The sequence below is a fragment of the Lissotriton vulgaris genome, chromosome 7, assembly GCF_964263255.1.
Source record: "Lissotriton vulgaris chromosome 7, aLisVul1.2, whole genome shotgun sequence".
NCBI lineage: Eukaryota > Metazoa > Chordata > Amphibia > Caudata > Salamandridae > Lissotriton > Lissotriton vulgaris.
The window spans coordinates 14,480,248-14,496,104 of NC_141695.1; the positions used below are offsets into that span (position 1 = coordinate 14,480,248).

Here is a 15,857-nt window from a genome sequence, read left to right on the forward strand (position 1 = left end):
TCAGTGCACGCCAGACGCTCCAATGCAGGCCATCAGATCATGCAATGCAAGCCATCAGATGCTGCAATGCACACCAGGCGCTCAAATGCACGCCATCAGATGCTTCAGTGCACACCATCAGATTCTCCAGTGCACGCCACCAGGTGCTCCTATGCACACCGGCAGATGCTCCAGTGCACGCCGTCAGATGCTCCAATGCACACCATCAACTACTCCAATGGGAAACATCCGTTACAACGCGGATGTTTCAACGCGGTGCTGTTACGACGCGTCCGTAACAACGCAAGTCGTTACCACGACTTGCGCTGGAGGGCGCTAGAAGATTAAAAATAGTAAATTTACTATTCCAACACCTTCCCTAGTGTCCACGGGGACTGGTGTTAGAATAGTAAATTATACTATTCGATATCCGCGCCCCCAACGCAAGTCGTGGTAACGACTTGCGTTGTAAGGGACGCGTTGTAACAGCACGCGTTGTGACGGTACGCGTTGTACCGTCACCCATCCACTCCAATGCATGCCATCAGATACTCCAGTGCACGCCATCAGATACTCCAATGCATGCTAACAGATGCTCCAATGCAAGCCAAGAGATGCTCCAATGCACACTATCAAATGCTCCAATGCATGCCATCAGACGCTCCTAATGCACGCCAGACACTGCAAGCCACAGCATCAGATGGCCCAATGCACATCACCAGATGCTCCAATGCTCGCCATCGGATACTCCAATGCACGTCACCAGACGCTCCAGTGCACGCCATCAGGTGCATCAGTGAACACCACCAGATGCTCCAGTGCACGGCACCAAACGCTCCAGTGCACGCCATCAGACGCTGCAGTGCACGCCAACAGATGCTCAAGTGCACGCCGTCAGATGCTCCAGTGCACACCGTCAGATGCTCCAGTGCACGCCAACAGATGCTCCAATGTACACCACCAGAGGTTCAAGTGCACGCCGCCAGAGGCTCCAGTGCACACGCTAAGACGCTCCAGTGCATGCCATCAGTTGCTCCAGTGCACGCTGTCAGATGCTCCAGTGCACACCGTCAGATGCTCCAGTGCACACCGTCAGATGCTCCAGTGCACACCGTCAGATGCTCCAGTGCACACCGTCAGATGCTCCAGTGCACGCCATCCGACGCTCCAATGTACGCCACCAGACGCTGTAATGCACCCCACCAGATGCTGTAATGCACACCACCAGACGCTTCAATGCACACTATCAGATGCTGAAATGAAAGCCAGACGCTCCAATGCACGCCATCAGAACCTCCAGTGCACGCCATCAGATGCTCCAATGCACACCATCAACTACTCCAGTGCATGCCATCAGATACTCCAGTGCACGCCATCAGATACTTCAATGCACGCTAACAGATGCTCCAATGCAAGCCAAGAGATGCTCCAATGCACACTATCAAATGCTCCAATGCATGCCATCAGACGCTCCAATGCACGCCAGACACTGTCAAGTCAAGTCAAGTCATAAAATTTATATAGCGCACTACATACCCAGAGGGTTTCAAGGCGCTTAGGAAGGGGAGGATGATTATTTGTCAAAAATCCACGTTTTAAGCCGTTTTCTGAACGCTAGGTGATTCTGGGTGAGGCGAAGGTAAGCGGGGAGTGAGTTCCATGTTCTGGCAGCCAGGTATGAAAAGGATCTGCCTCCCATGGTGGTCTTGTTGATGCGAGGTACAGTGGCGAGGGCTTGGCTGGAAGAGCGAAGTTGGCGGGAGGGGGTGTAGAAGGACAGTCGAGAGTTGAGGCAATCTGGTCCGATGTCGTAGAGTGATTTGTGTGCGTGGGTAAGCAGACGGAAAGTAATCCTCTTATTGACGGGTAGCCAGTGGAGGTCTTTGAGGTGACCAGAGATGTGTTCGTTGCGTGGGATGTCTAATATGAGCCTGGCTGAGGCGTTTTGGATTCGTTGTAGTTTCTTCTGGAGTTTAGCGGTGGTACCTGCGTAGAGGGTGTTTCCGTAGTCCAGTCGGCTCGTGACCAGGGCATGGGTGACTGTTTTCCTTGTTTCGGTGGGGATCCAGCGAAAAGTCTTTCTGAGCATGCGAAGAATGTTAAAGCAGGAAGAGGATACGGCGCTGACTTGTCTGTTCATAGAGAGTGAAGAATCCAGGATGACGCCAAGGTTCCGTGCGTGGTCTGTCGGGATGGGTGCATTTCCGAGGGCTTCCGGCCACCAGGAGTCGTCCCATGCAGAGGGGGATTTACCTAAGATGAGGACTTCTGTTTTGTCTGAGTTCAGTTTCAGACGGCTTTGTTTCATCCATTCGGCGACTTCTTTCATTCCTTCGTGTAGGTTAGTTTTGGCGGTGCTGGGGTCCTTGGTGAGAGATAGGATCAGTTGAGTGTCGTCCGCGTAAGAGATGATGTTGAGGTTGTGTTGGCGGGCGATGGCCGCGAGGGGGCTCATGTATACGTTGAAGAGGGTGGGACTGAGTGAGGATCCTTGTGGTACGCCGCAGATGATTTCAGAGGCTTCGGACTTGAATGGTGGGAGGCGGCATCAGATGGCCCAATGCACACCATCAGATGCTGCAATGCACATCACCAGATGCTCCAATGCTCGCCATCGGATACTCCAATGCACGCCACCAGACGCTCCAGTGCACGCCATCAGGTGCATCAGTGAACACCACCAGATGCTCCAGTGCACGGCACCAAACGCTCCAGTGCACGCCATCAGATGCTGCAGTGCACGCCAACAGATGCTCAAGTGCACGCCGTCAGATGCTCCAGTGCACACCGTCAGATGCTCCAGTGCACGCCAACAGATGCTCCAATGTACACCACTATAGGTTCAAGTGCACGCCGCCAGAGGCTCCAGTGCACACGCTAATACGCTCCAGTGCATGCCATCAGTTGCTCCAGTGCACGCTGTCAGATGCTCCAGTGCACACCGTCAGATGCTCCAGTGCACACCGTCAGATGCTCCAGTGCACGCCACCAGATGCTCCAATGCATGCCTACAGATGCTCCAGTGCACATCAGATGCTCCAAAGCATGCCATCAGATGCTCCAATGCACGCCATCAGGTGCTCCAGTGAAGACATCAGCTGCTCCAGTGCACGCTATCAGATCAGATGCTTCAGTGCACGCCATCAGATACTGTAATGCACTCCAGACGCTCCAATGCACTCCATCAGATGCTTCAGTGCACGCTATCAGATGCTCCAGTGCACGCCGTCAGATGCTCCAGTGCATGCTGTCAGATGCTCAAGTGCACGCCGTTGGATGCTCAAGTGCACGCCGTCAGATGCTCAAGTGCACACCGTCAGATGCTCAAGTGCACACTGTCACATGATCTAATGCACACCACACGCTCTAATGCACGCTATCAGATGCTGAAATGAAACCCAGACGCTCCCATGCATGCCATCAGAAGCTCCAATGCATGCAGACACTCGGGGGCATGCCAGTAGATGTTCCAGTGCACCCCATCAGGTGCTCCAATGCACGCCATCAGACACTCCAATGCACGCCATCAGATACTCTAATGGACGCCATCAGAAGCTCCAGTGCACACCATGAGACACTTCAGTGTACGCCATTAGATGCTCCAATGCACGTTATCAGATGCTTCAGTGCACACCATCAGATGCTCCAATGCATGCCAGACACTCCAGTACACGCCATCAGATGCTCCAGTGCACCCCATCAGATGCTCCAATGCACGCCATCAGATACTCTAATGGACGCCATCAGATGCTCCAGTGCACGCCATCTGTAGCTCCAGTGCACTCCATCAGATGCTCCAGTGCATGCCATCTGACGCTCCAATGCACGCTATCAGATGCTTCAGTGCATGCCATCGGACGCTCCAGTGCACGCCATCAGACGCTCGAATGAACGCCATCAGATACTCTAATGCACGTCATCAGATGCGCCAATGCATGCGCTCAGATGCTGCAATGCATGCCATTAGATACTCTAATGCATGCCATCAGACGCTCCAGTGCACACCATCAGACGCTCGAATGCACACCATCAGAAGGCACGCCATCAGACGCTTTAATGCACGCCATCAGACGCTCCAGTTCACACCATCAGAGGCTCGAATGCACGCCATCAGACGCTTCAATGCACGCCATCAGACGCTCCAGTGCACACCATCAGATGCTCGAATGCACGCCATCAGACGCTTCAATGCACGCCATCAGACGCTCCAGTGTACGCCATCAGGTGCTCCGGTGAACACTTTGAGGTGGTCTAGTGCACACCATCAGGTGCTTGCCCCAGTGCACACTATCAGACGCTCCATTGCACAAAGTCAGATACAGATGCTGAGGTGTCTTTTCATTTATGGAAAATGGACAACTGACCAGCACCAGACCACCTTTTTCCTCCCAAAACATAAAGATGAAGTATAGCTGAGGCAGCTAGCAACCGTTCATTGGAGTCTCCACATTAGTCAACAGGAGAATTCAGCTGCCTCGGGCAGCACACATTATGGACGTTGGACATGCAGCAGCTATGCAACGCCCTGTCCGCAGAAGGTCAGAGACAGCTGAGAATCGTCCTGGCACATTGTTGGCAACAGCAAACAGGCCAAAAGGGGGAACTTCCGAGATGCTAAAGAATTATGAGAGCTGCTGTGTTTGTAAACCCCAATGAGATCTTCTAAAGGAAGCTTAAAGTGGAGTGAATGTTGACGAATACAGTGACCGCTGCAATGTCACAAAACCTACAAAGATGAGGGATTCAAAAGTAAAGGCCCTGCGCTCTCTTCTTTTTGGCTCGGAGTGGTATTCCTGAAAGCTCCAAGGCGGAAGGACATTAGAGGGGGGACAGGGTTTCTCTCTAGCACAACAAGGCTTGACCAGGGCTTTCTGCAAGAGGTCACCACATAAGGGGCTCATGGAAAAGCTAGGTCCGCTGGAGGCTAACTCTCCTGACACAAGAGTATTATTAGATATTAGAGTATATTAGATATTGCGTCGAGGCCTGTCTGTGCTAGAGGACTGGGTGCCAGGCGTCCTCAACGAAGAAGCCGTAGTGACAACAGCTGGCGTACAATGGTTCAAAGTCAGAGTGCTCAACTAATGTTATGAAGTTTGGGGGGCGAACATGTAAAAACTCAAGTCTAACAGTAGCAAGCAGATAGGACTGCAGACTTGGCAAAGACTATTGTAATGTTTCTTTGAGGAAGTCAGGACCATATTTCATTTTAGCACCACTGCATTTAGAACATGTGTTGTGACCCAAACCTCAAGCTAGTTCACCTAGTAAACTTGGCCAACACAAAGACTTGTCTAAAATGTATATTTAAATATAGCTCAGTGACTAGCGATGTTCTGAGGTGTGAAAAGAGTGGAAGAGTGAATGTAAACATCAGTTTTTTCTGATTAATCCACTATAATAAACAGGGTACAGAGGTGAACCAACTAAAGAAACAAGTCTCAAAGGAAACGCAGGTGACAGATTGCAATTAGTACACATTGCGACTGCTGTCTGGATGCTTGTCTGAAGAGGTCAAGAACATGAGGCTCAGATGAGCAGGATTGACTCACCCATATCATCATCAGTGCCTCCTTCGATCCGACGGCCCTCGGGGTCCACTGAAGGAGCCACGCCCTCCTCTTTGATGTTTGGTAGAATGAATGATGTCTCTTCTGACACTCCTGAGAAAAACATTAAAAAACCACAGTCAATAAAAGGAGGTTGAAAAGAATTCTGCCAACCCCCAAGCACGAGAGGCCTCTTTTGCAAACAGGGCACTGATCTACTTGTGGCAGCCCGTCAAGCCCCCTTGTCATGAGCTGGGACCCTGACGAGCGACGCAGCATTGTCGACTCATTGGATGTCACTAGGTATGAAGAGGAAGCGAGGGCGCTCTGCTCTGCCAGCATCTGTTTGAAACAGTGAGCAGGAGAGGCCTCCTCGCTCTCCAGATGCAGGAGCAGCCACAGGTGGAGGGATGCTGAGAACCCTTTAAACCTATGTAACCACACTACCCCCGGGAGGCGCGGGCGCAAGGAGCAGGCAGCCTCCAACGTCAAATGTTCAACACGAAAAGGGGCCGCTCCCAGTATAGGGGCCCCTTTTTGTGTTGTACAACCCTTTAAACCTACACACGACTTTATAAGAAACAAGTATATGCAACGCTTGAAAACACGTTCACTGGGTGCTACAGCTGGCAAAGCTTGTTAGAAAGCAGACACACGTCAGATGGGCTTTGAGTAGCTGTGCCAGGGGCGGCCTGCAGGGTCGTCTCTGCCAGTCTTCCCTCCTGAAGCAGGTGAGGAGCCGGGTCTTTGGCTCCTTCGAGCTTCCTAACCTGATTCGAGTGCCCGCCTCACTTTAAAGTCCGTCTGCCGGCTTCATGGGGCAGACTCTGAGGCGTTCTGTGGGTCGAACCGTGAGTGACAGCAAGGCCACAGCAAGCATTGGCAAGGTCAAAAGTGCTGGCGCTAGGTGTCACACCTTTGGATTTGTCAATGGATGTCTGGGGTTTTAGTTACACTTTATTGGTGGAGGATCAATCTCTCTCGCTCTCAGTAAAACAATTGATAGATTGCTTCAGAGGTTGCATCCTGTTTTGCGCCGAGACTCTTGAACCAGATCATCGGACTGAATTCAAATCCCGTTTGGTAGGAAAAGCCTCAAGATGTACTTCTGACGCCTCTACCTCATTGCCAAGACCTCATCCTTCAGCCCCCCCAACCCTCCTGATACCTCTCGCTCTACTGTACTGTGGTGTTATCACAATGATTCCATCACACTGGTGTGAGGTCCTATGTGAAGTGCTCTCTGCTGCGCCTCTGGCTTGGCCGCCATTTGTATATCTACAACAGATGAGCCCCACTGCCTGAGTTCAAGCAGCATCTCTGCTCACTTCTCCTGGACTTTAGTCACTGTCTGTCCACAGCATCGCACTCTCTTCGAGGGTCTCTGATGCCAAGTTCAGCCTCACAGGCAGCACCAGAAAGGAATGTCTCATGGGCAAGGGTCACTGCAAGGGTCACTGCCTCTGAGGGACCTTTGCACTCCTAGGGAGGTACCAACACTACTAGAAAGCAGACACCCCGCCTATTCGCATGGGGTCTCTTTATCAAACACGGGCTCTAGCTCCTAGTCGGATGTGCGAGGGTTGACGGAAACAAACATGGTTAGGGGTGGAGGACTGTATGCCATGGATCTGCTACGTATGCACCCCTAGACTCAGCTTTTGGACTATGTTTGACATTAGGACAGTGCTCTAAGCAACACTCGTGCGGTCGTTCTGAGATGACAATTCCTTCAACACTTTATTCCCTTTTTGTGTTCCACTCCACATTACTAAAAGTGTCATCAAACTGGGTCCACTCTGCCCAGGCTCTACAGATCTCTTACTGCTTCTGAGAAAGCGCTGCTGAACTAAATCTGCTGTTATTTACTCGGCTGACAAATGCATTCTCACAGGGCGAGGGATGCACAACTGGACGAAGAGTCATTCATCTGCTTGATCAAGCAGTGAAAGGTCTGTGGGAAAGAGCAACCGTTAACTCAAGCTAAAAGAGCTTAAAAGAAGGTGCACAGAAAGTACAATTGGCTTGCCTTTTTTAATTATCATATTTCTTGTTAAAATGTGTGGTAAGTCAGCATGGTGTCCTTCGACAATCTCAGAATTCTGAGTTTTAAGATCCTAAGTTGGAACATTATTTTTTATTTATTTATTTTTATTTATTTGGAAGGTTTTATATAGCGTGGACAAAATGTTGATATGACGTGTGACAAACTTATTTAAGGAGCTTGAAAGTACAAACAGTCTGTCAAGAGGAGCCCCACGTCTTTCTAATCCATCACGTAGATATTTGTTTATCTAGCGGGCAAGAACTCAGCGGTTTTTAATTCAGATCCCATTAAACTCAGGACATGGTCATTGGGTGATACTTGGTGTAAATTGAACTCAACCCCTTTTGTCTTTTTCACTTTTATTGACCAAATGCCAATAAATCTATTTTATAGTCTAATTTCACAAATTGCTTTTCCTATTTACTGCTCTATGGGCCCGATGTAGGTAAAATTGATTTACCGATTTTCAATTACCGAATTTTACCGATTCGGTAATTGAAAATCGGTAAATCAATGTGGTGGACATGTAGGTATTTCCAGATGTGTAAATACCGAATCTGTCACATTCGGTATTTACCGATTCTGTAAATACAGAATCGGTATTTACCATTGATTCCTATGGGCTTCAAAGCCCATAGGAATCAATGGGAAATACCGAATTTTGCAAGGGTGCAGGGGGTGTCACTTTGACACCCTCTGGCACCCCACAAATAGGCATGTGCGCCATGTGGCACACAGACATGCCCTAAGGGCATGTCTGTCTGTCACATGGCTAGGTGTGCATGCACACATGTGCATGCACACCTGAAATCGGTATTTTACCACACAATAGGATTGTGTGGTAAAATACCGATTTTGTAGGGCCATTGGGACTCAGAAGAGTCCCACCTACATCTGAGATTTACCGAATCGGTAAATATACCGATTCGGTAAATATACCGATTCGGTATTTTACAGAATCGGTAACTTTACCGAATCGGTAAAGTTACCGATTCTGTAAAATTGTGCCCCTACATGCCAAATCATGTATACCGGTCGGTAATGGCCGAAAATACCGATTTTCGGCCATTACGGACCGACCTACATCTGGCCCTATGTAGGTAGCCCTTTACCAATCAGAATCGGCCGAAAATACCGATTTTCGGCCGTTTCCGATCGGTAAAGGGCTATTGAGATGTAGGGGCACATTTTCGGTAATTTTACCGAATCGGTATCATTACCGAATCAATAAATTTACCGATTCGGTAATATGTACCGATTCGGTAAAATTACCGAAAATGCAATGTAGGTAGGCAATGACCCTTCTGCACATGGCTTACAGAATCGGTATTTTACCATGGAATACAAATCCATGGTAAAATACTGATTCCGGTGTGCATGCACATGTGTGCATGCACACCTATGTCATGTGACAGGCAGACCTGCCCTTAGGGCAGGTATGCCTGCCACATGGCACCTGTGCCTGTTTTGGGGGTGCCAGAGGGTGTCAAAGTGACACCCCCTGCACCCTTGTGAATTCTTTAATTACCGATTCAGTAAATACCGAATCGGTAATGCCTAATCATTCCTATGGGCTTCAAAGCCCATAGGAATGAATGGGCATTACCGATTCGGTATTTACCGAATCGGTAATTAAAGAATTGTTAAGGATTCGGTAACAAATCCAGATGTTGGGACCTACATACCATTTACCGATTTTGAAATACCGAATCGGTAGGATTCGGTATTTCAAAATCGGTAAATGGGATTTACCTACATCGGGCCCTAAATAGATGGGAAAATTAACCAGGTCACCAATGAACAAGTTAATTGCCTATGGTAGAGCTCTTTCTGGTAGATACTCCCATCTGCCCGACTGGACCCGGAGAATTTGTCAACATTCTTGCGTGCGGGCAGGTGGTGCAGTGTGGTTCTGTGGTGACTCCCTACTACCCTGTAAGCGACGGAGAAGTGCAGCCTATTAACTCCCTGTGCGATGACGTGCGTTACTTAACCTTTTCTCTCTTTGTGCCCTCAGACTTGGTGCATTTCAAACAAATTGTGAATGACAGTGCGCAGAATACTAACTTGGGACCTTAAAAAAATTCAGGGGGGTAAAAAGTTGGCTCTTTAAGTAACATATCAATAGTCTAATACTCTGTGAACAAAGTCCAGGGATTCCCTTACTAGGGGACAGGACATGCTATGCAGTCCCAAAGCGCTCTATTAGGGGGTAGTGTGGTCGAGCAGCCACAGGATTGACATGGAGGAGTGCAAGACATTTGTAAACATAAAGGGCCAGATGTAGGTGGGAGATTTTGGCCAGTTACCGGCCGGTAAATGGCCATGGAGATGTAGGGGGATAAAAAACATGCATTTTCGGTAATTTTACCGAATTGGTAATTTTACCGATTCGGTAAAATTACAGAATCGGTAAAATTACCGATTCTGTATATTTTACCGATTCGGTAAATATACCGGTCGGTAAAATTACCGAAAATGGATGTTTGGTATGTAGGTGCCAATTTTAACATTGACACAGGGCTTTGAAAATCGGTATTTTACCACGCAATACAATTGCATGGTAAAATACCGATTCAGGTGTACATGCACATCTGTGCATGTACACCTGTGCCATGTGGCACACATACATGCCCTTAGGGCATGTATGTGTGACGCATGGCACACAAGCCTAAGATAGGGGTGCCAGAGGGTGTCAAAGTGACACCCCCTGCACCCTTGCAAAATTTGGTATTTACAGATTCGGTAAATACAGAATCGGTATTCGATATTGAATACTATGGGCTTCAAGGCCCATAGGATTCAATAGCAAATACCGATTCGGTATTTACCGAATCGGTAAATACCGAATTTTACCGATTCGGTAAAATTTACCGAATTGGTACCTACATTAGAAATACCTACTCTTAATTACTGAATCGGTAAAATTCGGTGATTAAAAGTCGGTATTTCTGATTTTGCTACATCTGGCCCAAAATGATTAATAAATGACAACACGTCTCAAGAAGGTGATCCACATCAATTTATAAAACTAGCAAGTAGCTTTATATATGTTTAGGCATCAGATAAAAATCGGTCAGGGATGTACATTTTTAAATTAAATTGTTTTCACTTTGAAACGTTCACACAAAGGGCCCGATGTAGGAGCCTTAATACCGGTCGGAAACTTTGGTATGTAGGTGCCCGCTTCCGAGGGCATATGTAGGTAACTGCACATTTACCGGATCGGTAAAATTACCTAATCGGTAAAATACCGATTCGGTAATTCTACCGATTCGGTAAATTCCTAATGTAGGTGGGACTCTTCTGAGTCCCACAGGTGTTACCGAATCAGTATTTTACCATGAAATACAACTTCATGGTAAAATACCGATTCCGGTGGGCATGCACATGTGTGCATGCACACCTATGCCATGTGGCAGGCAGACCTGCCCCTAGGGCATGTATGCCTGCCACATGGCACCCAAGCCTGTATTGGGGGTGCTAGGGGGTGTCAAAGTGACACCCCCTGCACCCTTGCAGAAATCGGTAATTACCGAATCGGTAAATACCGATTCGGTAATGCCCTTTGATTCCTATGGGCTTCAAGGCCCATAGGAATCAATGGGGGATACCGATTTGGTATTTACAGAATCAGTAAATACCGAATCTTACAGATTCGGTATTTACCGATTCTGAAATACCCACATCTCCCCCCCTCCAATTTTCCACTGCTCAAATACCGAATCGGTATGATTCGGTATTTAAGAAGTGGTAAATTGGAGTTTACCTACATCGGGCCCTTAGTGCAGTATCTGAGTTCTGCAATGTTACCCTATGGAAGGAAGAACAAGTTCTGTAACCAGGTATAGTACAAGGACTTACAAGACCAGTCTCCAGTTAACATGAGTGGGGGGCACGGTCCAAGGTAGCACCAGCAGTACACCACCACCAGTGGCACGAGAGCGGCCGGGTGCAGAGTGCAAATATGCATCGGGAGTCCAATGTGTCTCAATGAAGGTAGGTCGCTGTAAAAAGATGCTGTAGGCTCTGGCTAGAAACCACTCAGGGACAGGGGGTTTTACAGGGGGTAAAACGACAAATCAAACTAGGCAGCAAGAAGGCCTCCTGGTTCAACGATGATCTTAAGAAATCCAAGAAACTCTGTCGCTCCCTTGAGAAGGCCTGGAAAAAAGACCCAACCACCAGCACCAAGGACGCCTTCAAAAACGCCACCAGCACTCACCACCAACTGATCCGGAATGCCAAGAAAGCCGCTTTCAAGGACCGACTAGATAACAACGCCCACAACAGCAAGGAACTATTCAACATCGTCAAAGAATTTACCAACCCCGCAGCCATCTCCAACGACATCACCCCCTCTCAAGCCCTCTGCGACTCCCTAGCCTCATTCTTCCACAACAAAATTGCAGACATCCACAACAGCTTCGACAACCGACCCGTAGACCAACCCACCTAACCCCCTGCAGGACCCCCACCCCCCTTGAACATCCTCAATGACTGGAAGCCAATCTCCACTGAGGACACTATCCGTCTGATGAACTCTATCCACTCAGGATCCCCCACAGACCCATGCCCTCACCACATCTTCAACAAAGCAGACTCCATTATAGCACCGCACATCCGAGACGTCATCAACTGCTCCCTCAACTCTGCAACCTTCCCGGAAAGCTGGAAACATGCCGAACTCAGCGCCCTCCTGAAGAAACCCACTGCTGACCCCACCTAACTCAAAAACTACCGCCCTATCTCACTCCTTCCATTCCCGGCCAAAGTCATTGAGAAAGCGGTCAACAACCAGCTCGCCGCATTCCTCAAAACAAACAAATCCCTCGACTCCTCACAATCCGGCTTCCGAGCCAAGCACAGCACTGAAACCGCCCTCATCGCAGCAACAGGCGACATTCGAACTCTACTGGACAATGGAGACACAGTCGCCCTCATCCTCCTTGACCTCTCCGCAGCCTTCGACACGGTCTGTCATAGAACCCTTTTACAACGCCTCAGAAACGTCGGAATCCAAGGAAAAGCACTGGATTGGATCACCTCGTTCCTTGCCGGAAGAACCCAGAGAGTCCGCCTCCCACCATTCAAGTCAGAGGCCACTGAAGTCATCTGCGGCGTGCCACAAGGATCGTCACTCAGCCCCACCCTCTTCAACGTATACATGAGCCCCCTCGCGACCATCGCACGCCAACACAACCTCAACATCATCTCCTACGCCGACGACACTCAACTGATCCTATCACTCACCAGAGACCCTAACACTGCCAAAACCAACCTGCATGAAGGAATGAAAGAAGTATCCGAATGGATGAAGCACAGCCGTCTGAAACTGAACTCAGACAAAACAGAAGTCCTCATCCTAGGCACCTCCCCCTCCGCCTGGGATGACTCTTGGTGGCCAGAGGCCCTTGGAAAAGCACCCATCCCGGCGGACCACGCACGCAACCTGGGCGTCATCCTGGACTCCTCACTCTCGATGACCAGACAAGTCAACGCTGTTTCTTCATCTTGCTTCAACATTCTGCGCATGCTCAAAAAAACATTTCGCTGGATCCCAACTGAAACTAGAAAAACAGTCACCCACGCTCTGATCACGAGCCGACTGGACTACGGAAACACCCTCTACGCCGGTACCACCGCAAAACTCCAGAAAAAACTCCAACGCATCCAGAACGCTTCAGCCAGGCTCATATTAGACATCCCGCGTAAAGAACACATCTCTGGTCACCTGAAAAACCTCCACTGGCTCCCCATCAATAAGAGGATTACTTTCCGGCTCCTAACCCACGCACACAAAGCACTTTACGAAATCGGACCCGAATGCCTCAACACACGACTGTCCTTCTACACCCCCTCCCGCCAATTACGATCCTCCAACCAAGCCCTTGCCACTGTACCTCGCATCAACAAAACCACCATGGGAGGTAGATCCTTCTCCTACCTGGCAGCTAAGACCTGGAACTCACTTCCCACTCACCTTCGCTTTACTCAGAACCACCTAGCATTCAGAAAGCAACTTAAAACGTGGATATTTGACAAGTAATTCCCCACCCTTCCTCAAGCGCCTTGAGACCCTCTGGGTATTTAGCGCGCTATATAAATTTATTGACTTGACTTGACTTGACATCTTCTCAAAGGCACTGGTGACGGGTGTAGAGGTGTTTTTTCATTACAGGAGCAGTAGCGGTAGAGGGGGGCTGCATGCAGAGGCTGCAGGGGACATCAGGTAGTCAGGGATGGGTGAAACCACGATGAACTCGAGCTCTGGAGGGCTGGGGAAGCTTGATGGCATCGTTGATCCACAACCACTTGGTTCACAGAAGGTCGTGAGTCTTTTTTGAAGGCATGGGAGTCCTTCCAAGTTTCTGGAGTCACAGCTGTAGGATAAGTCGACTCTTGCACAGTTTTCGACAAGGGCTGCAGACAGGCCGGCGGGGCTGTGGCCAAATCAGGTGCTCTCTTCAGGTTTCTCTGCTTTTTGCGTCTCTTCGGTGTCCTCTATCTTCTTAGGTCATCAGGATCTGCTTCTCTAGTGCCAGGGACTCCCCTAAATATTTAATTTAGGGGTGTTGGGGGAGTGTAGAGTAGTAGCCACTGGGCTACTGACCCCTCGAGTTACTACACCTCCTATAGGAACACTTCCAGTGGGAAGTGGGTATAACTGTCACACAAATCCTGGGTATGCAGTCACAAAGATGATAACCTCTGAAAATTCGTGTCCACCTCGCACTTAGCCCACCTTAGAGCAGTGATACTAGACAGGGGTGGCACACCTATCTCACTAACTAATTGCCTGCCTGTCCAGGTGGCAAGTGGGCTCTGTGAGGGGAACCAGATTTGCATTCCAAAGGCGGCGGCTCCTTTGAAGCTCGCCAGCCCAAGGAGGGTAATCAGCAGGACACCCTGTGGCCAGGCTTTTGATCCGGACCTCCTGAGAGCAAAAGTCTCTCCCCATAGGAAGCCAGAAACTTTTCTGGGGTGACAGGCCGACAAACTTGAGTCAGCAAGCACAGCAGAGGCTGGTAGGTTTTCAGGGGGACACTCTATGGTGTCCTCTGTGTGCACGTTTTGATAAACCCAACACTGGCATGGTGTGGTGTTATCAGAACGAGATGTTTGGTACCAAACACCCTATCGTCAGTGAAGCCATCATGTATCTGGAGAAACCGTTTTCAACAGTGTCCAGCACATGGTTTAAGATGGCTTCCCTGGTCACTTCCACTGGCAGTAATAAGACTGACCAGCACAGAGGCATATCTGCTCAAGCAGATATGCACACACACATGATATTAAGCACCTTGTCTCAGGGCTGTCCGGCCTGCTGCGGGGTGACTTACAAATAACAAGTGCAGTGGTATGGGACATGGCCCCCAGGGATGTTTGACAGGTCTTGTTTTCACTTTTGTCTGCACTAAGACACGTATCCTACAATGGCAGTCGTGCATGTGCTTTGTGAAAGGTCCCACAGGGTCGCACAATTGATGCTGCAGTGCTAGGGACCTTCTTTAGTACCTCAGGCCCTGGGTACCCGGGTACCATTCATTAGGGACTTACAGAGGATGCTAATGGCTGTGCCAAATGGGGGAACAAATTCACAGATTTGGGAAAGAGATCTGGACAGGGGACATAGTAAGCAGGAACACAGTGCACTTTCAGTCAAAATCACATTTTTTACCAGGCAAATTGTCGTGGTAACTGTGTCAAAAAGTGGAACATTCCTACAAGGGGTCAAACTCCACATAACAGGGAGGTTGGACGGCAGTGATGAATGTATGGTTAGATGAGTATGCACTAGAAAGTCTACTCCTGAAATAAGTAAACTTGTTCGACTGATGGATACTTCCAATTGCAGTTTTCTTACATTTGGAATAAATACCACAGCAAAGCTGCCCAAAGGTGGCGGGACGGAGGAAGGGCCTCAGATCAACAAGTCTTGCAGAACCAAACAGACATGGAATTGTTGATGCATCCTATGCAGCAAGTCTGCAAAGCGGTCATTCACACCGAGAGGTACTCTGCTGGGAGGTGTACCTGATAGTGAATTGCCCATGTCAAATATTCTGCGCCTGAGCCGACAGCTGGGGCGAGTGAGCGTCCCCGTTTCTATAAATAAAGCATTGCGGTCATGTGGTCGGCTTTGATGAGTACCACCTTTCCCTGAATGTGCTGGAAGAAGGCTTTGAGGGCTAGGTGGATGGTAAGACGTTCAAGGCAGCCACGAGAACTTTAGTTGCCCCACCTATAGAATATACTTGAAAAGGGAGGCGAGTTATGGT

At 49.1% G+C, this 15,857-nt stretch overlaps 1 protein-coding gene across 1 annotated transcript in view; it reads right to left on the reverse strand.

The window, feature by feature from the left end:
- LOC147700525 (uncharacterized) overlaps window positions 1–15,857 on the reverse strand; it is a 319,009-nt gene that overhangs the window by 39,594 nt on the left and 263,558 nt on the right. The window contains exon 9 of the mRNA XM_086929115.1: window positions 5,532–5,642. Within this exon, the coding sequence (XP_086785241.1) occupies window positions 5,532–5,642 (111 nt within the window). The remainder of the gene's footprint in view (window positions 1–5,531; window positions 5,643–15,857) is intronic.